Source organism: Micromys minutus (assembly GCF_963924665.1).
Source record: "Micromys minutus genome assembly, chromosome: 6".
NCBI classification, from domain to species: Eukaryota; Metazoa; Chordata; class Mammalia; order Rodentia; family Muridae; genus Micromys; species Micromys minutus.
The window spans coordinates 77,215,570-77,240,554 of record NC_137975.1 but is presented as its reverse complement, the minus strand read 5'-3'; the positions used below and the strand labels follow the sequence as shown (position 1 = coordinate 77,240,554).

The window sequence follows — 24,985 nt, the reverse complement described above, 5'->3', positions numbered from 1 at the left end:
TATTACCAGTTGTTTTCTTAACAGAATTTGCAGTAAAAAATATGTGATTTGTTACCATTGACACTGTCAACAATTAACTATTAAATTCTAGACAGGTTGAAGGAAATATTCTACAGTGAGTAAAATAAGAATTCACAAAATATTTGGTGTTTCTACATCGATATGAATAATGTGCTTGTAAAGGTATTTTTTAGAGAACAAAAATATTACTTAATTTTAAGTATTAATTTACCAAAATTAAAGGATTTTAGAATTGTTTTCCTTATGAAAAATTAGGAGAGAAGAATAAGGAGTGTAAGAAAAACAAGTGAAGGAAACTAAAACTGGCAATGTATATTCCTTATAAAATGTAGGACTACATTTACCATATACTCAATTTTCTATAGATAGTTTTTTTTTTTCTCACTGTCAAATCCTGAACTTCTGAGTTGTATGTTCAAGGGAGAAGTGATATATTTCGTGTTTATATCAGCTCTTTATTTGCACTAAGTCTTACCTGAAAATGATTAACCATGATTCTTACCATTTGTGAACATGAAAAGAGTTATTGTGTTTGTATTTGGTATTCTGTTTCATCATTTTGATTTACTTTAATTGAATCGACTTACTTTTCTAAATTTATTATTTTTAATTTAACTATTTGAAGGTCATTTTAGTTAAAAATTCAGAAGCAACAGCATCACTTACAAATTCCTGGTATAAATCCGCAGCCACAATGAATGTATTATGAGACTGTTCAACCAAACGACGATACAGGTCTTCAATGGACACAAGGGCAGTTGGTTTGGAGACAACATTCTCCCAAAGGAGCAGGCTTGACACCAGCAGCAACAGTTTCATTCCTGCTGTCAGAGGAAAAATTCATGATCTATGCATATGAGGTTACAACAGAGAAATTATCTTAAAATACTGGTTTTTAAAGGGGCCTTCAGTATGTGGTCTAATTTGTTATTTTTATTATAATATTGATTTTTATGACTTAGAAGATACAGGAAAATGTGATATTTCTCAACTAAAAAAAATATGTAGGAAAATCATTACAGTTTGCATTTACTCAAAAATAGCTTTTCAAGTAGTTTGTAAACACAAGGAGCTTTAACTAACCATGACATAGAGACCTCATGTCATTATATGAACATATTTGTAATTCTTAAATATTTATGAATTTTTTGTTTATTAAATACATTGTTATTTAACTAATTCACTTTCTTCATATATAAAATCCCATAAGACATTGAGAATTTGATAAGTAATACAGATTAATTCAGATAGAGCAAATATTCTGTATGGTGTAAAAATTAATAACAGATAAACATGGTTAACAATTCATGTTTCTGAATTTTAAGCAATTGAAACATTTAATCTATTATTTCATTTAATATTTGACTTCTCAGTAACTCATAACATTTTTAATAATGCAAATTTAGTTGTAATTTTTTTTTTGTCCTGGAAGGTAAACTTTGATGTGGAAGGTGTAAAACTGCTGGTGCTGCATAGGTACCAGGAATCCTGTCTGTTTTACTCTCCTTTTATTAAAGACAATGAAGAATAACTGAAAAATTCTATGTGTCCAAAATCAAGAAGAAATCCCCTTGAAAGCCTCTGATCTCACAACTAATTGAGCATGTAGATCATAGAGAGTCCTTTCATTTCTCTGTTGCCTCTTGTAAAGAGGAAGGGCAACCAAATATCAGTTCTTCAAAGATATCAAGTGGTTGTAAACCCATGGAGCTTTGGTGAACCATGAGTTGGTTTCTACAAGTCATTGTTTATACATATTTGAAGTCATAGACTGTTTACTAGAATAACATCTCTTCCATTAACAAGAAACCAGGTAAAATTATTTCTTTCAATAGATATTAAATAGTTAATATAACCAACAGCACTAAAAACAGATCTTTAGGAGGCACTTTGATGAGAGATCATGTCCAAAAGCATATACATACTCCAAACACATCTTAAATATGTATGCTATACTAAGGTTTACCTAGAGGTACATGGATGAATGGTACCTTACCAGAGCCTGAAAGAGTCAAGGTCATCTGCATGTCTGAGAAGATCCTTCACAGTGGGGACCCTCAGTCAGGAAATCTGCTTCACCTGAGTGTGTCTTCATTTAACATTCTCCCTCCTATATATACCACCAGACTGCACCAACCACCCCAGCAAAGCTTGGGGCCAGATTGATTCAGTGTCTATTGATCAGCAACATTCTTCCCTCAGGATTATTAACATCCTCTTTACATTTAGCACAGATATAGCACAATATTTCTCACACTGCATTTCTCCCATATGATCTGGAGAGTTCAAGTTATTCTCCAAATCAGCAAGATCATCTGGGCTGATTGATTACTCATTTTTAGGTCAGCAGGAGAAAGGTATTTTGCCCCTATACTTCACCTTAGTTCAAGTTTGTGTGCCTGTCATGTCTTCTCCAAAATTCACTGGTGTTTTTTTATATCACTGGTTTTGATAATTGTATAAATATTTGTCCTTTCTATACCCACAACAGTCACTTTCTTCTAAACTGCTTTACTAAACTAAAGTCTCTTTCATTAACAAGAAACACTGTAAAATATTTCTGTCAACAGATGTTACAGCAATGAACAAGTTTAAACATAATGGTTTAGGAGGATATTTTAGAAGTACATCACATCTAAAAAGAACATTTACCAAACATCTACTTCTAGTTGTAGAATGTGACAGTTTTAAGCACCATATTTTCATTGTCTTACAAGTTAGCACATAGATTGATTCATGTGCTTTGGAACTAAAAAATAAGAAAAATAATAAAACATAATTGTTGGTCACAATGGTAACTGATATTCTCTGGGTTCACTACTTGTCATAATTTACTAGGCTTGCAGATGGCTTTATCATTTTATTGAATGACAGAACATTTGGAAATTATGCTGAAATACTTTTAGTGACTGTTGAAATTATGAAACACATTCCATGATCTAATATATTTTATACTATTGGTACTGTATATCTTTCATGTTGCTTAAACAAAATATTCTATTTAGTTTGCAATTGGTCTAACAATTTTATTCTGCTATACAATCTACTACAGTGGAAAAAGCATGCATGAACCATTAGTGTAGTATGTTTCCTATAAAATATTTCTAGGGAATGAATTGATTTTGCAGACTGAAATATAAAAATTATTCTATAGAGCTATGGCATTTCTTTTCTTTGCCTGTTGAGTTTCTTTTAAAATTTTAATTTATATTTTTACTCCTGTCTATTGCTTTTCAAAACATTCTATTACATGAGTTAGTCATGAAAAGCACAGATCTATTATACTGAAAATTACAAATAGTGAGCAGCTTTGAGATAAGAATCTGTAAAACATAAATAAAATTTTAATAAAGTGAGTTAGAGTATTATAAAATATCAAGTGTTATCAAACATTAAAGAACAAGGTTTTTGTATAAGAATGAATAGGAGAAAGTTCTCCAGATATGTATAATATAGCATCTTTTTTCCTTGACTGTGTTTTTTTTTTTTTTTTTTTTTTTTTTTTTTTTTTTTTAATTTTGGCATGTTGCAGTTAACTGTCCCTCTCAACAGCTGAAAACATTGGAGGAAATACTTAGAACTATTACCTGGTCAAGTTGTGTTACATCCTGCATGGTTTTGCTACACTCATTCTGCTGTCAGACTTCATAAATATGTGACCTGCTCTAGAGGAATCTGGTGACTACACACTGTGTATTGAACAATTTTTTTTTTACTTAAAGAATCCAAAAATGAATTTCAAATTTTGTGTCAACATTTCTAATCACTTACAATAACATAAATATTCCTATTCTTCACTCTGAAGTATCTCCTTATATTATATAATCATGTATCAAAGTAACTCATTCTCTTTTATATTCCTAATATAAAAGGATATGACCACAGTATACTTTGATGCCTTAATTCCTTCTTTAATTCAAACCAATACTATATCATTTATTTTCCAGATACATGTTTTGTTGCTGTTGTTGCTGTTGCTGTCTGTGAGGTTTTTTGAGACATATCATTTTTCATATTGATTTAATTTATAGACTGTGTCTGTACAATTAGTAGTAAATTTTCCCATATCATCTTGTTTCTATATTTTTGGATTTAAGAAAATTGCACACTAGAAACATGTTACCATTTTACATTTTCACCCACAATGAATTAATCTTTTTTCCAGAAAAAGACAAAAAGACTTTTTCTAGTTGCATTTGAGTTCTTTGCAACCAAGGCCAAATGAGAGTATCTAAGAGATTCTTTCTGAGTGTCTTCAGGAGAAAATCAAAAGAGAGTCAGGGATAAGGTTCATTCTCACCCTTCCTGTTTCAGTTCCCTACACATCAGCAATACTGGAATCTTAAATTAGTTAGGGATAGCTGTATTTTAATAGAAGAATCGATATCATAATCAAGTTATATGGACACACAATGTTGAAATAATGAAATGTTTTCTATGGTAGTAAACTTTGGATTGTTCAACTTTGCTAGTGAAATCTCACCAATATTTGAACAGGAATTTATATTAATACTTTGCAAACTACATCAAAAGTTACAAGAGAGAAACTTTTCATATTCATTTGTGTATGCCACCACTAAATGCACAGCAGAACCAGATAAGAGTCACAACAACGACAAAATAATGATGAGCAAAGTAGAAGACACAATAAGCAGAAAGACAATTTGTAATCATCCAATGAACAATTAATACTTTAAAATATCAATGGTGTTGAAAATGACCTGAGGATTCAATTCAGTATTAACTGTCCTGTTTTAAATTTTATTTTTTATTTACATTTAAAATGTTGGCACACTTGCCAGTTTCCTCTCCACAAGTCCTCTTTCCCAATTCCTTAACTTGTGTTTATGAGGGTTATTACTCACCCACATTCCCACTCAAAACTCACCCAGCTAGCATACCCGTATCATAGTATGAAACTGGGGGATTGAGCTTTCTCAAAAACCATGGACTCCCCTCACACTGATCTCTGCTATATATGCAGCTAGAATCATAGATCCATCCATGTGTACAAAACTCTCCATGATGGCAGGGAATCCTGAGGATCCCAGGAGACTAGATAGTGACATTAGCCAAAATACTCCAAATTGATAGAAAAAGCCTCTAGAGACCATATACACTTAGTAGGCATTGACCACAGTTGAGGAACTGTGCCAGCCAATCATCTCAAAAATTTCAACTCAAAATTTCTCCTCTCTAAAGAAATGCAGGGAGAAAGAGTGGCGCAGAAACAGAATTAGAGGCCATCCAGAGATCAGCCCACCTATGAACCCATCCAATTTTCAGACAACAAACACAGACACAAAGGCTGATGCCAAGAAGTGCTTGCTAACAGGAGCGTGGTATTGTGGTCCCCGAGGGAGGATCTGCCAGAACCTGACCTATAAAGATGAGTCTGTCTGAAGTCAACTGTTGGACTGAACACAGGGAAGTTGGTAGAAGGACTGATGTGTATCTTTTTTGCTTTTTTCTTTTTTTTACAACCACTATTGATTAAGTAGTAGGACCATTCAAAGCCTCTGTTATGGTAACCATTACCCTAAAGCTTAGTTTTCTTCTCTCTTCTTCTCTCTTCTTCTCTCTTCTTCTTCTTCTTCTTCTTCTTCTTCTTCTTCTTCTTCTTCTTCTTCTTCTTCTTCTTCTTCTTCTTCTTCTTCTTCTTCTTCTTCTTCTTCTTCTCCTTCTCCTTCTCCTTCTCCTTCTCCTTCTCCTTCTCCTTCTCCTTCTCCTTCTCCTTCTCCTTCTCCTTCTCCTTCTCCTTCTCCTTCTCCTTCTCCTTCTTCTTTTTCTTCTTCTTCTCCTTCTCCTCCCCTCATCCTCCTCCTTCTTCTTTTTCTTACTTTTCTTCTCTCTCTCTCTCTCTCTCTCTCTCTCTCTCTCTCTCTCTCTCTCTCTCTCTCTCTCTCTCTCTTTCTCTCTCTCTCTTTCTGTGATATTCTGACAAAAGTATCATACCTGACATTTTGGCAATCAATCTGTCTCTTTTCTTTCATGAACACAATATAATGTATTAATCAATTATGTGCAGTTCAGCTCAGCTGTAATTTCAAAAAAGAGACGAATTTCTATACTATCTACCAAGAGTACAACTCTGTAAATTAGTAAAACTTGAATTTCTTATAATCCTCAGAATTTTATCTACAGTAGTCATTGGGGATAGGGTGTGGTTTTAGACCCTAACCCTCAAGATAAGGTTAGATTCCAGGCAGCACAGCAATATGTAGATACAATCTAACCTCTAAACTATATCCTGCATAGTTTATAAAATGTAGTGTTTCCCCAGGCATGGGTGGAAGAATAAATGTATACTTTATAGTCAGAAGGTAAAGAAAAAAATTAGGGTCATATCCTTCTTTAAAATTTGATTTCTGATACAAACCATAGAACCTGATATTATTGGTTGAAGGAAACACCAGCTTCTAAAGCCACCATAAAAATATTATAACTAACTGTTTCCATGGTTATTTTCAGGAAATTCCTTTAAAGGTGTCAATTTTATACATCACATGTAAGGCTATAACTCTTACATCAGTGCCTATTAATTTAAAAATTAAAGGAGGTCATATGGTGTTTAAGTAGACTAGGGTGTTTCTGTATCATTTTGTAAATATGTTTGTGGATATATGTGTGCTATTATACAAAGCCAGAAAATAGTTATGTTCTTGTGAGTAGTACTTCTGAACTTATTTTAAAAGTTATTTTATAGAACTGAATCTTATAAATTAGGATACTCTGAATGAACAGACATGCAGTGATCTTGTGTTTCATTTTCCCCCACAGTAGGATTCAAATGTCTGTCAATGTGCCAGGCATTTCTATTTCTGAGGATGAAATTTGGGTCCTTAGGTTTATAAGGCAAAGACTTCACAGACAGAGATATTCTCCTTCCCCTAATTTCATATGAAAAAAAATGCTGTGAATAATTAGTAACAGGACATAAAGTGTTTTTAAAAGCTTTCTATTTAACTTGATGCATATTTATTATTTTGATGATTTGTAAAATATGTCTATTTAATGCAATGTTTGAGTGGTTTGCTTAAGTAATTTTGTGTGAATATAGATATTGAGTTTTCATGGTAAATAGATTCTCTGGACTCTCTTTTATCTTATGTGATATTCTTGCTTCAGAATGATTTTACTACGTTGTCTCCAAATTTTTTTGTCATCATTCTGTGAAATTGTCTTACAAGGATAATTTTTGTGAAGTTCTACAAAGGCAAACATCTGCTTTTCATCCATTTACACTAAAAAAATTTCTTCTGTCTTGGTAGGAAGTTTACTAAGCAAAATGCATGCTAAAAGGTATTTGAGAGAAAATGGCCCAAAAGAGTGTGAAAAGTTCCATCCTGCTGAAAACATAACTCCTCCAAGGAAGCTCAACAGCTTCCAGTGAACATAAAATTAGTCACATCCTGGAAGACAGTGGATGGCAGAAGGAATACACTATAAAGACTTTAGGAAGATACTTCAAGATAAACTCGGCTAACCGAAACACACTCAGAGCCAAAGTATTCCAAGGAGAAGCCTGCTTGCACCACATATTTGAGATATAGGCTATGTGTAATTAAAGAATAAGTGGTTAGAACATTGAGTCATACTGGAGAGCATTCATATTATATGAAGGCACGATTCATGATAAGAAAAGAGACAGTGGGACCAATATTATCATCAAGGTTTCATTGACTCCCTCATCACTAATACTGACTGGAATTCCATTGTGTACCACTGTAGCAAGAATAGTGGAATTTGAAGCCTATTGCACAGAACAAATTTAATTTCTGTTTTATTAACCAGGCCAAAATCACTTGCTTTTTTATTTTATATACTTAAGGGTGAATTTGATGCTATTATTCTGCTCAATAAATAGTGCAATAAATCGACTCATAAGGTCTTATGTATATACCTATAGATTGGGGGAAAAATCTCAGTTCTAATCAGATAACATTTTTAGGTACTACAGCATTAATTAATCCAAAAATAAACACTGTTGAACATGCATGTACAAAACACTGAGGTGTTTTCAGCTGAGGCATGACTCTCATTTCTCTAATGAAACTGATGAAGCTCTCCAAAGCATTATATTAGATTATTCTTATATACTATTTCATTTTTATTGAATATTCCCTGTATTTAAATTTGAAAATTTATCCCCTCATATCCCTACTCCCATCCTTCCCCAGACTATACTTGCTTACATGATGGTGCTCTCTCTACCAAACATTCTCTCCAACTCAGTAACTAGGCTTTCTCCTACACTGTAAAAAACACACATTTACTAGATCAATGGCCTCTTCCCCCATTTGTGCCAGACAAAGGCATTCTCTGCTACATATACAACTGGAAACATGGGTCTCCCCAAGTGATTTCATAGATTGGTGTTTTATTTACCAAAAGTACTAGTGTTTGATTGGTTGATCATATTGTTCCCATGGAATTGCAAACTCTTTCACCTCTTTCAGTTTTTCTCTAACTCTTTCATTGGGCTCCTGATATTTAGTCTGATGGTTAGCTGCAAGCATCCTCAACTGTATCTGTTTGACTCTAATAGAGACTCTGAGGAAGCAGCCATACCTTACGCTGGTGAGTAAGCAATTCTTGGCATCAACAATAGTACTTGGATTTGATGTCTACATATGGGGTGAATCGCCAAATAAGGCAGCCTCTAAATTATATTTTTTTCAATCCCTGTTTTTATGTTTCTGTATTTAATTCTGTGAATGTTTGCTCCTCCTTTCTAAAGAAGACTGAGGCATCCACACTCTGGATTTCCTTCTTTTTGACCTTCATAAGGTCTATGAAGTGTTTCTTGGTTATTCAGAGCTTTTTGTGGCTAATATCTACTTATCAGTTTGTTCATACCATGTGTGTTTGTTAGTGACTATGTTACATCAAACAGGATGATAGCTTCTATCTACATTAACTTGCTTGGTAATTTTATAAAGTCATTGTTTCTAAAGCTGAATATTACATCATTGTGAAAATGTACAATAATTTCTGTATCCATTTCTCTGATGAAGTACATGTAAGTTTTTCCAGTATCTGGATATTATAACTAAGGCTGATATGAACATGTAGGAGCACGTGTCCTTGTTATATTTAGGAACAACATTTGGGTATATTCCCAGGATAGAAATAACAGACTCTTTAGGTAATACTATGCCCAATTTTTTGAGGTACAAGCAGTCTGATTTCCAGACTTGTTGTATCAATTTCCAATCCCAACAACAGAAAATCCTCTTTCTACACATCCTTAGCAACATCTGCTGTCACATGACTTTTGATCTTAGCAACTCTGACTGGTGTGAGGTGGAATCTCAGGATTGTTTTGATTTGCATTTTCCTGATTAGTAGAGATGTTGATCAGTTCTTTAGGTGCTTCTCAGGAATTTGGTATTTCTCTGTTGAGAATTTATCTTTTAACTCTCTCCCGCATTTTTTAATACTGTTATTTGATTTCTGGAGTCTAACTTCTCAACTTCTTTGTATGTATTGGATAATAGCCTTCTATTAGATGTAAAATTGGTAAAGATATTTTCCCAATCTGTAGGTTGCCAATGTATCCTTTTGACAGTTTCCTTTGCCTTACAGAGGCTTTGCAATTTTTGAGGTCCCATTTGTACATAATTTATCTCAGAGAATAAGCCATTGATATTCTGTATAGAAAAATTTCCCCTGTGGCTATGTGTTCTAAATGTTCCAAACTTTGTATTCTATTAATTTTAGTGTACCTGGTTTTATATGGAGTGAATTGATCCACTTGGACTTGAGCTTTGTTCAAGGAGATAAGAAGGGACCAATTTGCATTCTTCTGCATGCTGGCAGCCAATTGAACCAGCAGCATATGTTCATGAAGCTGTCTTTTTTCCATTGAATACCTTTGCCTCCTATGTCAAAGATTAAGGGACTATAGATGTGGGTTAATTTCTGGGTCTTCAATTCTATTTAATTGATGTACCTGTCTGTCTCTGTACCAATATTGTACAGTTTTATAATGATTGATCTGTAATACAACTTGAAATCAGAGTTTATGATTCCTCAGAAGTTCTTTTATAGTTGAGAATATTTTTTCGTAGCCTGGGTTTTTGGTTACTCCAAATGAATTTGCAAATTGCATTTTCTAATTCTATGAAGAATTGAGTTGAAATTTTGAAGGAGATTACACTGAATGTGTAGATTACTTTTGGCAAGATGGTCATTTTTTATATGTTGATTCCTCAATTTCACGATCACAATTATAGGAGATCTTTCCATCATCTGAGAACTTCTTCAATTCCTTCTTAAGAGACTTAAAAATGTTGTCCTATAGATCTTTCACTTACATGGCTAGAGTCACAACAACTTACTTTGTACTGTTTGTGACTATTGTGAAGCATGCCATTTTCCTAACTTCTTTCTCAGCCTAATTTTTCATTGAGTAGGGTAAGGCTTCTGATTTGTTTCAATTAATCTTATATTCAGCCACATTTCTTAAGTTTGCTTTTAGGTTTAGGACTTCTCTGGTGGTATTTTTGCAGGCACATAAATATTCTATAATATAATCAGCAAATGGTGATATTTGACTTTTTTCGTTCCAATTTGTACCTTTTTGACTTCCTATTGCTGTCTAATTGCTCTGGTGTCAAATTACAGTACTAAATTGAATAGGTAGAGGGAGAGTGGGAAGCCTTGTCTAGGCCCTGATTTTAGTGTGAATGCTTCCTGTTTCACAACATTTAGTTTTGATGCTACTACTGATTTGCTTTATATTGATTTTACTGTTTCATTATGGGCCTTGAATTCCTGATCTTTCCAATACTTTTAACATGAATGTGTGTTGGATTTTACCAAATGATTCTCAGCATCTAAGGAGATGATCATATTCTGTTTTTTCTTTGAGTTTGTTTATATAGTGGATTAAGTTAATTGTTTCAGTATATGCAACTTCCCTACATCCCTGGGATGAAGCCTACATGGTCATGGTGAATGATAGTTTTCACATGCTCTTAAATTCTGTTTCCAATAATATTATTGATTATTTTTACATCAGTGTTCATGAGAAAATATTGTCTGAATTTTATTTCTTTTTCGGTTCTTTGTCTGGTTTAACTATGAGTGTAATTTTAGCTTTGCAGAGTAAGTTGTGTAGTTTTCCTTCTGTTTATATGTTTTGGAATAGTTTGAAGAGTAGTAATATTTTGTCTTCTATGAAGGTTTGATAGAATTCTGCCTTAACCCTTCTAGTCCTTGGCTTTTCACTCCAGATTGTTTCTTGTGACCATTTTTTTGAAAAGTATTTTTCCCATTAATTCATAGGTAGTGTCTGTATTTGACTCTGAGATGAGTTTCCTGTATGCCGCAAAAATCTTGATCTTGTTTAAGTATCCAGTCTGACAGTCTAACTATTTTTATTATGTAATTGAGTCTATAGATATAAAGAGATACTAAGGAATAGTGATTATTCTTTCCTATTCATTTTTTCTTGTTGTTGTTAGAGTAAAAATATATATTTGTGTTGTTTTTCTTTCAGTTTCTTGTGAGAAAATTATTTTCTTGTGTTACCTAGGGTATTGTTTCTTTCTTTGTGTTGACATTTTCTACATATTATTATTTTACTGCTGGATTTGTAGACAAACATTCTGTGAACTTTCATTTGCCCTGGAATATCTTGGTTTTTCCATCTATGCCAATTAATATTTTTGTTGGATTAAATAACCTGTACTTGCCTTTGTGTTCTCTTAGGATCTGGTTGATGTCTGTCCAGGGTGTTCTAGCTTTCATAGTCTCTGTTAAGAAGTGTAGAGTAATTCTGATCATCCTGCCTTTATAAGTCACATGTCTCTTTTCTCTTACTGCTTTTAGTATTCTTTCTCTCTTTATAACATTGTGTGTTTTGACTATTATGTGTCTATAGATAAGAGTGTTTCAATTTTCATTTTTCTATATGACTACCACCAGTTGAACAAGCACCATTTGTTGAAAATATTGTCATTTTTCTATTGGATATTTGTAACTCCTTTGTCATAATCAAATGACCATGGGTGCTTTGGATGAACTCTGGGTCTTCAATCCTATTTCATTAATCTACCCAACTCTCTCTGTACCAATACCATGAAGTTTTTATCATGATAGATCTGTAATACATCTTGAAGTCAGGAATTGTGATTATCCCAGAAGTTCCTTTATTGTTGAAAATATTTTTTGCTACCCTGGGATTTTTGTAATTCCGAATGAATTGCAAATTGTTCTCTCTAACTCCATTAAGAATTGAGTAGGAATTTGGATGGGGATTGCATAGAATCTTTTATGATTTTTTTATTGTTGGCATGACCACAAGCTGGTTTAACCACTGTGGAAATCACTCTGGAAGTTGACAGAAAGCAGACATACTATAAACTGAGGACCCAGCTATACCACTCCTGGTCACATATGCAAGAGATGCCCTGACATATTACAAAAACACATGTTCCACTCTTTTCATAGAAGTCTTATATATAATAACCAGAACCTTTAATGAACCCAGGTGTTTTTTAACAGAGGAATAAATACAAAAATGTGATTAATTTAAGCAATGGATTATTATTCAGTTATTAACAACAACTACTACATGAAATTTTTAGTCAAATTGATGGAAAATATCATCCTGAGTGTGGTAACACAGTTAGAAAAGAACACAAACAGTATGCATTCACTAATAAGTGGATAGTATACTAAAATCTTGGGAAATAGAAGAAACATGTCACATACCCATATGAAGTTCCAGAAGAAGGATGACCAAAATAGATGTTTCTGTCCTTCTTGTAAAGAAGACCAAAATTGTTATAGGAGGAAATAAAGAAAAAAGGAGTGTATCAGGGACTGAAAAAAGGGTCATGAAGAGACTTCTCCAGCTGGGCGTCCATCACATATACAGCCAGCAAGCCCAGACATTATTGATGTTTTATGAAGGTGTTGCTAATAGGTGCCTGGTGTGGATGTCTGATAAGAAGCTCTTCCAGAGCCTGATGCAGATGATGGTGTGTGCAGCTACCAATCAGACTGGGCACAGTTACCCCAGTAAAGAAGTAGGACAGAGGAATGAATGATCTGAGAAGGTTTGCAACTCCACAGAAGAAACAACATCAACCAACCAAAACCTCCAAAGTTTCCAGGGAATAAAACACCAATTATTGTAAACACAAAGGGAGAACCATGGTTTCACCCACATATGTACCATATGATGGTATGGTGTGGCATCACTTTGAGGAGAAGCACTTGATCCTGTGTGTGCTGGTTTCACCAGTGGAGGGGAATGCCATGGAGATGAGGTGGATGTGGGTGGATTCGATTGGGAGCATCTTCATAGAATCAGATTATGGAGAAGTGATATGGGAGAGGGGTGGAAGGGGGTGACATTTAAATGTAAATACATAAAATATCCAATAAAATAATAACAAAAGATGATATTATTCTGCTCAAAGAACTTCACAAAAATCTTCCTCACAGAGGCTTTTTGTTATGTACATAACTTGGTGTCATTCTGTTTCATCAAAAACCTTAATTATCCAATATAATATTATTTGTAATAGATTAACAACTGGAGAAAATGGACAAGATTCAAAATAGTGTTTACCTCTAACAGTTACTGATTAATGTCACCTCAAAGAACTCATAGATAATCAATGAAAGTGAACTTGATAATAATGTCAGAGCATTTCATCATAAGTATCTGTGAAAAGATTTTCTAGACATGATACATCCATTGTACACATTAAATAAAAACAGAAGTGAATATTTAATAGAAACAGTATATGTGAATCTGGTCAAAAATCCATTGTTACTAAAAGAGGACACAATGAAATCCCACAACTTGATGAGTTTCTTTTCTGAGTTAGTCTTCAAAGAAGTTTCATACTGAGGAACTTAGAAAGTACCAGGGATAACTTTGGTAGGAAAAAGTATTAATTTAATACAAGGATTAACACACTTAGATGGCACTTATGTTCTCATAGATGACCCTAACCTTGTGACAAAACAGGGTGCCTGAAAAAAATCAGAAACCAGGAAACTGAAGGATAAATGATTGAAAGTACGAATGATAAAAGTTGAAGGGAGGGAGAGTGAAGTGGATTTAATGAAAATATTTTAAATGTATAAAATAAGAATCTATACTTAATGCAAATTTAGACAAGGCAGAAATAAAGAATAAATTAAATATTTTTTCTAGATTCCAATGAAAATTAAGGCATAGCCTAAGGAATGCTAAGAAAAAAAACACATAGAAATAAGAGCCCATATAATGAAACTATAAAGATCTCATACTAGAAGTTAACAGTCCAGCTGGAGTTCTAAGCAACTGCATGATTATAAAAGACAGAAAGGTGAGGGTCTTCATCAGATGTCTGAAAGTCTCACAGTCCAGACCAGGCTTCAACTCTAGACAATTACCACAGAGTAATTATTTATATTATTATTATTTGCAATACTTTCTTTACCTACAAAGGTATGTAAGTTTAAATGTGTATGTGGATATGCATGTGTGCACTCATATGCTTATGATTTGAATGTTAGTTGCCAACTCTGGGAATATTTCCTCTAGTTCTCCTTTCTGGAAATGTGAAAGTAACTGCTACTTCCTCTACCTCATAATTATGACATATCTCCTAGCCTGCCTCTCTACCGCTAACATTACAAAATATTTCTACATCAACTTTTTACACAATTTCTCGAACTAAATTTTATTCCTCACACATGCATGAAAGGCACTTAAAGACATGAGAAATTTCTAAGGTCCATTTAATTTTTTTCTAAATTAAAAATAATACATTGTAGAAATGAGTATAAGAGGGTTTCAGTGAGAACACTTGGGGTTTTAGGTAAAGGGATTAACACTCAAAACTTGAATAATAATAGGTGTAAAATTTATTACTGTGCCACTGATATCAGATGACCTATATTCATGCATTAGTAGATTCATGATCAATGGGAAAGATACTACTTGACTATAGATAAAGATTTCAGTAAAGGACAGTTAGGCCCTAATAACAATATTTTCATTTATTGAGCTTAATGTGTTCTCAACATATTTTATTTTTTGTTCACTATACAGAAACATTGAATGAGCATTTTGTAGAAGCATATGACCACACCCAACAGGGATACAGAAGCTGTCTCAAGTGGCTTAAGGGTAAGGAGAAATATCTCATACAAAGAGAGTTTATTGTTATTGTTAAACTGAACTGTTTGACTCTATTGATGGGCCCATCACTTGGGGACACTTGTTAATCAACTTTAGAGTAATAGTTCTAACTGCAAGTTGTTAGAGAAAGATTCTGATTCCTACATTGAGTTCCATTGAACATGTGCTTAGACACAGTTGACCTGAGATGCAATGTATCTACTTAGTTATGAGCAGACTAAATTCTTAGGTGAATTATGTGAGTTTTAGCCAAGGATCTTGGCCATGGCCAATATTCTTTTGGAACATAATGACAGATTTCTAGAATATATTCTACCAGTTTTTAAGTATGACACCTTTTTTTATGACAAATACAGAGGTGGATGCTCACAGCCAACCATTGAACTGAGAACTGGCTCTTCAATGAAGGAGTTAAAGAAAGGATTTGTGGAGATGAAGGGATTAGCATCCCATAAGAACAACACAACCAGAGCTCCCAGGGAGTAAACCACAATCCAAAGTGCTCCCCTGGCTCCAGTTGCCTATGCAGCAGAGGAAAGCCATGTTGGGCATCAATGGAAAAGAATGCCTTGGTCCTTCCAAGGTTCAATGCCACAGTATATAGGAATTTCAAGGACAGTGAGTTGGACAGGAGCAGTAAGGGGTTGTACCCTCACAGAAGCAGGGGGAGAGGAATGATATAGGTTGATTATAAAGAGGAAACTTAGAAAGGGGGTAAAATTTTAAATAAAAATAAAATATAACCAACAACCAAAAAGAAAAAATATTTTATTGCATATTTGGATATATTTTTTGTCTCTGGCACTGATCGTGTTAATTCATCCATCCCTTATCACATATTGCCTATAAATACTTGAAAAATCCATTCAAACTGAAAAAACTGTTAGCTCTCATTCCATGGTCTTCTGAACTTAAAAGGTAATAACATTCATTTTCACTTTGAAAAACTTCACAAGCTAAGCTCTGCTCAGCAACTTATTCTCTGTAAACAAAACAAATCGATTATTTTATTTTAATGTTATGTGTTACATACAATGTAATGGTATAGAATCTATATTACACAAACATCACTCTGATATTTGTCAGCATAGAGACAAGTGCTGTACATTCCACTGGATGATGTCTATGGTTAAATAGCACTCATTGTCATTTTCTGAATGTACAAAAAAGGCAGACAAAACCCTGGTAGACAGCAGAGAACGGTGCCAGTAGTGATGGATCCATGTTCCTGGCTTACTGCCAGGCTTGGTTGATAAACGTGAAAACCATGTTATTTCATGGAGAATATTTTTGAGCTGCTTTTAAAAATAAGTGCTCAGAAAGAGGAGACTACTGAAAAAGGACCAAAATGATGTAACGTATGGCAGAGTTGTGACAGAGAAAATGGAATATACACATAATGTGTGTCCTAGTAAAGACTATCCTTTGTTGTTTTCCCACACTAAGGTTTCAGGACACTTGTGTGTCCAGAATAGAAGCACCTTACTTTCATTGATACCTAGTTCTTAAAACTCATTAATATCAAATTTAATATATCACAAATATTTCATTTATCTCTGTTTTAAAGTGATTCATAGGCATCAATAAGGTGAAAGTGGCCAGTATAGAAACATCAATAATATATAACTTCAACCTTCACTGCTGTGCAACCTCAAAATATGGAAGATGAAGGGAAAGTGTAAAACACCCTGGTTGTGACACAAAGTGTCAGAACCACACTACTCTAAATATGTGTACTCTTTTTAAGATGACCTTAAAGAAGACCGAGGTGGAACATAAGGTTGAGAAATACATATATATTTCATACTTATTTCCTACTATATTTTGGAATGCTTAAATTAATTGTACTTAGGAATATCTCAGTAGTGTTGAATTTCTTTGTTGTTAGACTGATAATGTGCTCACATTATTTTTTTTAATTAACTACCTCAGATATATCAATCTCCTTGATGCCGTAGAGCTAATAAATAACAATGATCACCTTTGATTTATTAAGTTGTATATTTCCATTCTCTGTGACGTCATATAAATATATCTAACTGTCAAGCTTCAGAATGTTACATACATATTTCCAAAAGCCTTAATCCCTATGATATTAAAGGAAAAGAAGAGACTTTCATTACTCAATATTCATATAGAGTCTGGGAGTCTTGTATATCTAAATAGTTATGTTTTATTTCATAAAAAGAATTCCATCATAGCTCTGCATACACTGAGATGGGGAAAGTGCATTACAAATCTGGTTCAACAAAGATCATGAGGGCAGGACTTCCAAGGCTGTGCACTCAACACCCTTCCTTAAATACGACTCGGCACCTCAAGATTTTGAGATAACTGTCAATTTTGTGGATGTCCCTTTTGATGCAGCGGCACAGGTTATAAATGGCAAAAAGATGAGTGTCTTCATTAGATGACTTCAAGTCTTTGAGTCCAGACCAGGAAGGGAAGTCAAATTTTTCATTTTCCTCACAGTTAGCCTGAGTCTGAACATGAAATGAAACATATTATTTACAATATCCTTCCTCTCTCTGTTTCTCTCTATATATATATGTATCTTTATTCTATCTCACTGTCTGTCTGTCTCTCTCTCTCTCTCTCTCTCTCTCTCTCTCTATATATATATATATATATATATATATACATATGTATATATGTATGTATGTATTTAAATATAAAATTAAATATGGAATTCAATGTCAGTGAGAAGCTGTGATAATTCTTTTCTTTTAGGAATTTTATATGCTCTTAGTACTTCTCTGATTTGTTCTTCATTACCTATTAATTTTGGTAGCCTGTCCTTATGCTTCTTTTATACTGAAATATATTTAGTCTATATTTTGTGTACTTATTGATCCTTTCTACATGAAAATTACATTTTATATAATAAGTTAAGGTACAAGCAATATAAGAAATAATTGTCATAAGATCTTCTTAGTGCCAACCCTATACAGAAAAGCTAGAGTCTAAAGTACTCAGAGATACAGTTATTTTTTATGGAGTTCTTATTATATTCAGATTTCGGCACTTCAATTTTTCGTTGCATTATACAATTTACCAACTGTATATATAGTATCAATCAAGACTGAGTAGAAACAGCTCACCCTATTATATATTGTCTGAAGCCCATCCAGAATTAGAAGATTTCTGTCTCTCACATCAGCAGCTTTTTTCCCCATGTTAGCAGAAGCTCCTGGAAGAGCAGTCACTGCAGACACCAGGTGTGTCAGAGGTTCTTTCCAGGAAACTGATACATTGATCAGTGCTCTCAGAAAGTCTTCAGTCTAAGAAAACATCAAAGGACAGGACATTAGTCTAAGTTACATAGAGCTGGATAATCAGACACCTGTGGGTTTTTCACAAAGGAGGCAAACAGCAATATATTTTATAATAATAATATATGTTAATTATTTTGTACTATACAAATATTTCATACTATATAAATATAAAATTATATTTTGAGCTTCTAAGTTCTACTTTGCTAAATAAAACTAATTAGGTGTTAATAATTTATTCAAAATGATACTATTTAGTGTTTCTGTAAAGTATAGGATGTGTCCTAATTAAATCTCTTCTCTTTAATTGCTTCCCCATCTTTGAGGAAACCAGTTCTATAGGGCTTTGTAGATGTCCAGACACATGACCCTCATAACATAAATTCTAAAATCTTTAGACACTCAAATAATTTTCTCACTATACAGTCAAATTGCTTTCTCACATTCTCCAGACATTTATATATAATTTCACAATGTTTGCCCTGAAATAAAATTGTTTTTGAAATTTTAATATTCAGGTATCTGAATGATTTCCACACTTTCACTCTAAAGAACCTATTTATGTATGGATTGACATGTGCAGCAAAAATATTAAAGTGCATTATTTTAATTCTGGCCATAAGTAGAAGTCAGAATGGAATTTTGACCTAAAATGTATTAGTGCAGTTCCAGAGTCATACAAAATATGTTTTCTTTTCATTTCATTTTATTTTTGCTGAGTAATTCTACAGATTATGAAACAAATGCCAGTGAGAAATTCAATCAGAGATTCAAAAATAAATGTTAATAATTAAGAATTAAGCAGTCAGGCCAGTAGTTATATCCAATGTGATTCAGAGAGAATCGTACAATCGTGGTGAATATGGATTGCATAACAAGAGAAAAAAATTAGGGTAAATTCAACATGACATGAAAAGAAAGTAATGTCTTCAGATGCTTTGTAGTCACTCTTTATACTCTCTTGAAAACAATTAGAAGTTGATTATCATCATTAAATTTTTCTGTGTTAAAAGATATATATATAGTGAGAAATGTGAGTCTGTACAAATGTTTTTCCCATTTATATTTCTTTTATTTTTCATTATATATTAATTTATGAGAGTATATTTTTCATTATCCTGTGTTAGTAATACAACATGACTAGTTAATAGATTATGTTTGTGAGAAAAATCTACGTGTCAATTTATATAAATCAAACTCTGTTTTTTGAGGCAAGCAGTCATAGATAAGAGATCATAACACACTGACACATAGACACACACACCTACATATATAAATAAGTATACATATACATATATACATTGGATCTTTTTCAGTTATTAAGACTTCTTGAAAATGAAATTCATCCTGAGAAACATGAGATAGTCTACAGAGTTGTTTTTTTATAAATCTGACTTTCAGTTAAGATATTGTAGAGAACAGAGCAGTCATGGAAGATTATACAAATACTGAAGGAGCAAAAGCCGGTCTTAGAGAGTTTAGAAATTTAGGAAGGACACAATTTCTGCCAGAATAATATCTTTTAGAATCACAAATACATCTGGGTTTGCTTTAACTCTATGTGTATATGATTATATTCAGGAATAAGTGTCCAATTAAGAAAAGCAGGACTCAGGGACAAACAGCAGGTTTGGGTGAAGTTGACTACTATCTGAACAGTTAAACCTAGGGAAAATGTGAAATTGCTTAATTAATGCTGAAGTTATCAACTTAATGCTGAAGTTATCAAATATATGACACCATTATGCTCAAATCATTATTTAGGAAGTCTGAGATTATCACACCTCTCATGGGCTTAGTAGCCATATATAGCAAAACTAGAACATGTATAACATTATTTGATTGGCAAAACAAAATAAAACATCACAAACAACAAAGACATAGAGGAACCTACAGTAATTTCATGGACTTCCTCTCGGTTCTCTGGAGTGTGGATGGAAGCAGTGTGACACAGAGGAAGTATCCTGTCACTCATCCAACTTCTCTTGAAAAAATTCATATCCTAAGAGAAATTAAAAGTTTTGATTTCTTTGAAAATTCAGAATTAAATGGAAACACATATGATCAGAAGATCAGGGAATTTGAAAAACAACACATTTTTAATATTTAAGAAATATACATTATTTGAAACAGTGGATTGGTGGAAACATAGTCTACCTACATTTTCATTACCATACATATGCAAAGTAATTTACTGTCCTCTCAATCTCTTCCACCCTTGCTGTTCTTTTATATTTACCTTGTGAATGTTATGATTTGTAAAGAAATAACTAAAATGACCCCAAACTCCTAATTGCTACCTCTTTAAGTATAAGAGTTCTTATTATTTGTGGTACATGTGATAAAATCAATATTATTTTCCAGTTTTATAAATTTCATTGGTATAAATGTGATGTGGGATCCTACCCCTATAAAACTGGTCTCAAATATTACCAGTTGTTTTCTTAACAGAATTTGCAGTAAAAAAAGATATGTGATTTGTTACCATTGTCACAGTAAACAATTAACTATTAGATTCTAGGCACGTTGAAGGATATATTCTACAGTGAATAAAATAATAATTCACAAAATATTTGGTGTTTCTACATTAATAATATGAGTAATGTGCTTGTAAAAGTATTTTTAGAAAATAAAAAATGACTTAATTTTAAGTATCAATTTACCAAAATTAAAGGATTGTAGAAATGTTGGACTTTGGAAAAATTAAGATTGAAGAAAAAGGAGTGTAAGAAAAGCAAGAGAGACATCTGAGGAAGTGCTCCACATCCTTAGCCATCAGGGAAATGCAAATCAAAACAACCCTGAGATTCCAGTACTGACAAAAATGTATAATTTTAAGCAAAAAAAAATGTTTAAAATCTTTACATTTATCTTTGTTTTGTAAAATAAAGTCGTTAAAAAAAAAGAAAAGCAAGAGAGGAAAACTAAAAATGGGATTGTACACTCCTTATAAATGTAGAACTACTTTTACCATAAACTCTATTGTCTATGAGTAATTTTTTTTCTCACTGTCAAAACCCTAAACTGTTTGTTGAGTTGTATCTTTGAGGAAGAGATGATATATTTTGTGTTTATATCAGCTCTTTAATTGCACTAAGGGTCTTACCTGAAAATGATTAACTATGATTCTTACCATATGTGAACATGAAAAGTATTGTGTTTGTATTTGGTTTTCTGTTTCATCATTTTGAATTACTTTAATTGAATCGACTTACTTTTTTAAATTTATTATTTTGAATGCCACTATTCAAACGTCCTTTTAGCTAAGAATTCAATGGAAATGGCATCACTTACAAATTCCTGGTATAAATCCGCAGCCACAATGAATGTATTATGAGACTGTTCAACTAAACGACGATACAGGTCTTCAATGGACACAAGGGCAGTTGGTTTGGGGGCAACATTTTCCCAAAGGAGCAGGCTTGACACCAGCAGCAACAGTTTCATCCCTGCTGTCAGAGAAAAATGTGTGATCTATGCATATGCGGTTCCAACAAGTAAATTATCCTAGAATGCTGTCTTTTCTGAGGGTGATCAGTACATAGTCTGATTTTTTATTTTTTATTATGATATTAATTTTCATAACCACAGAAATACCAAAAAATAGTGACATTTCTGAATTAGAAAAGGAAAAATGTAGGAATATTCTCACAGTTTGCATTTGCTCCAAAGTAGCTTTTCAAGCAGTTTGTAATCACAAGGAGCTCTCACTAACCATAACCTAGAGACATCAAGTTGTTATGTGAACTTATTTGTAGTTCTTAAATATTTATGATTATTTATTATTTATTTAATTCATTATTATTTAACAAATTCACTTTCTTCATATATAAAATCTCTTAAGACTTTTGGAATATGATAGGTAATATAGATGAACTGAGATAGAACAAATATTCTGTTTGGTACACAAATTAATAATTACACCATGTTTCTAAATTTAAAGCATTTGAAATATTTAATCGATTATTTCATTTGATATTGAATTCAAAATATCCTTTAATATTTTCTATCATTTATTTGTAATTTTTGTTGTTCTGGAACATAAGCTTTGAAGTAGATGGCATCAAACTGCTTTTCTCCATAGATACCAGGAACCCTGTTCCCTTTCACTCTCCATTCAATAAATACATTGAGATAAGTTAGAATTTTCATGTGTCCAAAATCAAGAAAAAATTCCCTTAAAAGACACTGATCTCACAACTAATTGAGCATGTAAAGCATAGAGAGTCCTTCCATCGCTCAGTTGCTTCTTCTATTAAGGAAGAACGACCAAATATCAGTTCTCTAATGATGCCAATGTGTATAAATGCATGGATCTTTGAGGAACCATGAGTGAGAGTTCATAAGTCATTATTTCTACATATTTGAAGATTTAGACTGTTTTGCTAAACTGACATCTCCTCTATTAACAGGAAACAATGTTACAATGTTTTTTTCAGTAGAAGTTTTAATAGTTAAAGTAACCAACAGGTCTAATCACAGATGTATAGGAAGCACTTTGACAAAAGAAAACATACACTCAAAACACATCTTGAACATGTATGCAATATTAAGGTTTACTTAGAGATACATGGATGAATGGTAACTTACCAGAGCCTGAAAGAATCAAAGTCAGCTGCATGTCTGAGAATATCCTCCACAGTAGGGACCCTCAGTCAGGAAATCTGCTTCACCTGAGTGTGTCTTCATTTAACATTCTCCCTCCTATATATACCACCAGACTGCACCCACCACCCAAGCAAAGCTTGGGGCCATATTGATTCAGTGTCTATTGATCAGCAACATTCTTCCCTCAGGATTATTAACATCCTCTTTACATTTAGCACCATTATAGCGCAATATTTGTCACACTGAGTTTCTTCCATATGATCTGGATTCAAGTCATTCTCCAAATCAGCAAGATCATCTGGGCTGATTGATTACTCATTTTCAGATTAGCAGGAGAAAGGAATTTTCTCCTTTCACTTTAGTTCAAGTTCATGTGCCTGTCATGTCTTCTCCAAAATTCACTAGTATTTTTGTTTTATCAATGCTTTGGATAATTGTATGAATATTTGTCCTTTCTATATCCACAGCAGTCAATTTTTCCTAGATTGCTTTACTAAACTCAAGACTTTTCTATTAACAAGAAACACTGTAAAATATTTCTGTCAACAGATGAGGTAGGTGTTAAAGCAATGAACTAGTTTAAACGAATTCTTTTAGGGGGAGGTTTGAGAAGTATATCACATCCAAAAGCACATTTACCAAAAGTGTACTTCTAGTTGTAGAATGTAACAGTTTTGTGCACCATATTTTCACTGTCTTACAAGACAGCACATAGAATGTTTCATGTGTTTTGGAACCTAAAAAATGAGATAATTGTTGATCATAATGGTAACTGAGGTTCCATGGCATCATTAATTTTCATAATTTACTAGTCTTGCAGATAGCTTTGTCATGTCACTGAATTATAAAACTTTTGGAAATTATCCTGACATTTGCTTAGTGACTGTTGGAATCATGGAACACATTCCATGTTCTAATAGATTTTATAATATTGATATTCCATATCATTCATGTTGCTTGACAAAGTATTACATTTAGTTTGCGACTGGTCTAAACTTTTTATTCTGCAATTCAATCAACTACAGTGGAATAAGAATGTATGAACTATTGATGTTGTGTATATAATACAAAATATTTTTATTGAAGGAATTGTTTTTACAGTCTGAGTTACAAATTAACATTTAGAGCTATGGCAACTTCTTCTATGCCTTATGATTTTCTTGTAAATTTTACTTTTTCTTTTTACTACCATCTATTGCTTTTCAAAACAGTTTAGTAGACCAGAGAGCTAATTAAAGCATAGATCTACTTCATTAAAAATTACAAAAGGTTGTGCATCTTTGGGATAATAACCTGTAAAATTTCACATGAAATTTTAACAAGGTAGGTTGGAGTATTATAAAATATCAAGGGTTCTCAACCATTAAAGAGCAAGATTTTTGTATAAGAATTGGTAGAAGAAGGTTCTCTAGAAATGTATAGTATAGCACCTTTTTTCCTTGACTGTGTTTTTTCCACCTTGCCATGCTACAGTCTACTTTCCCTCTAAACAGCAGAAAGCATTGGAGGAAATACATAGGTGCATTACCTGGTCAAGTTGTGCTACATCCTGCTTGGTTTTGCTACACTCATACTGCTGTCAAACCCCATGAAGAGTGTGACATGCACTACAGGAATGTGGTGACTACATGTTGTGTATTGAACAATTTTTTTTTTTTACTTGGGGCATCCAAAAATAAATTTTAAATTTCTGTTTCAACATTTCCAATCACTTACAATAATATAAATCTTCCTATTCTTCACTCTGAAGCATCTCCTTATATTATATAATCATGTATCAAAGTAACTCATTCTCTTTTATATACTTAATATAGAGGGATACTACCACAGTATATTTGATGCCTTAATTCCTCCTTGACTTCAAACCAATATTGTATCACTTAGCTCCCAGATACATTTTTTATTGTTGTTGCTGTTGCTGTTTTTGAGA

At 33.0% G+C, this 24,985-nt stretch overlaps 1 protein-coding gene across 5 annotated transcripts in view; it reads right to left on the bottom strand.

Moving 5' to 3' along the window:
• LOC308421374 (prolactin-3D4-like) overlaps window positions 1-23,068 on the bottom strand; it is a gene marked incomplete at both ends in the record, with an annotated part of 26,623 nt that extends 3,555 nt beyond the window's left edge. The window contains 5 exons of one of the 5 annotated variants that reach the window (XM_080917729.1): window positions 17,461-17,658; window positions 18,277-18,456; window positions 20,342-20,449; window positions 21,742-21,899; window positions 23,038-23,068. In XM_080917729.1, coding sequence (XP_080773855.1) covers window positions 17,461-17,658; window positions 18,277-18,456; window positions 20,342-20,449; window positions 21,742-21,899; window positions 23,038-23,068 — 675 coding nt within the window. Of the gene's footprint in view, window positions 1-687; window positions 846-2,017; window positions 2,049-17,460; window positions 17,659-18,276; window positions 18,457-20,341; window positions 20,450-21,741; window positions 21,900-23,037 lie in introns of those variants that run through there. The other 4 variants (XM_080917731.1, XM_080917732.1, XM_080917728.1 and 1 more) reach the window with 4 other exon arrangements.
• Window positions 23,069-24,985: the final 1,917 nt, after the last annotated feature.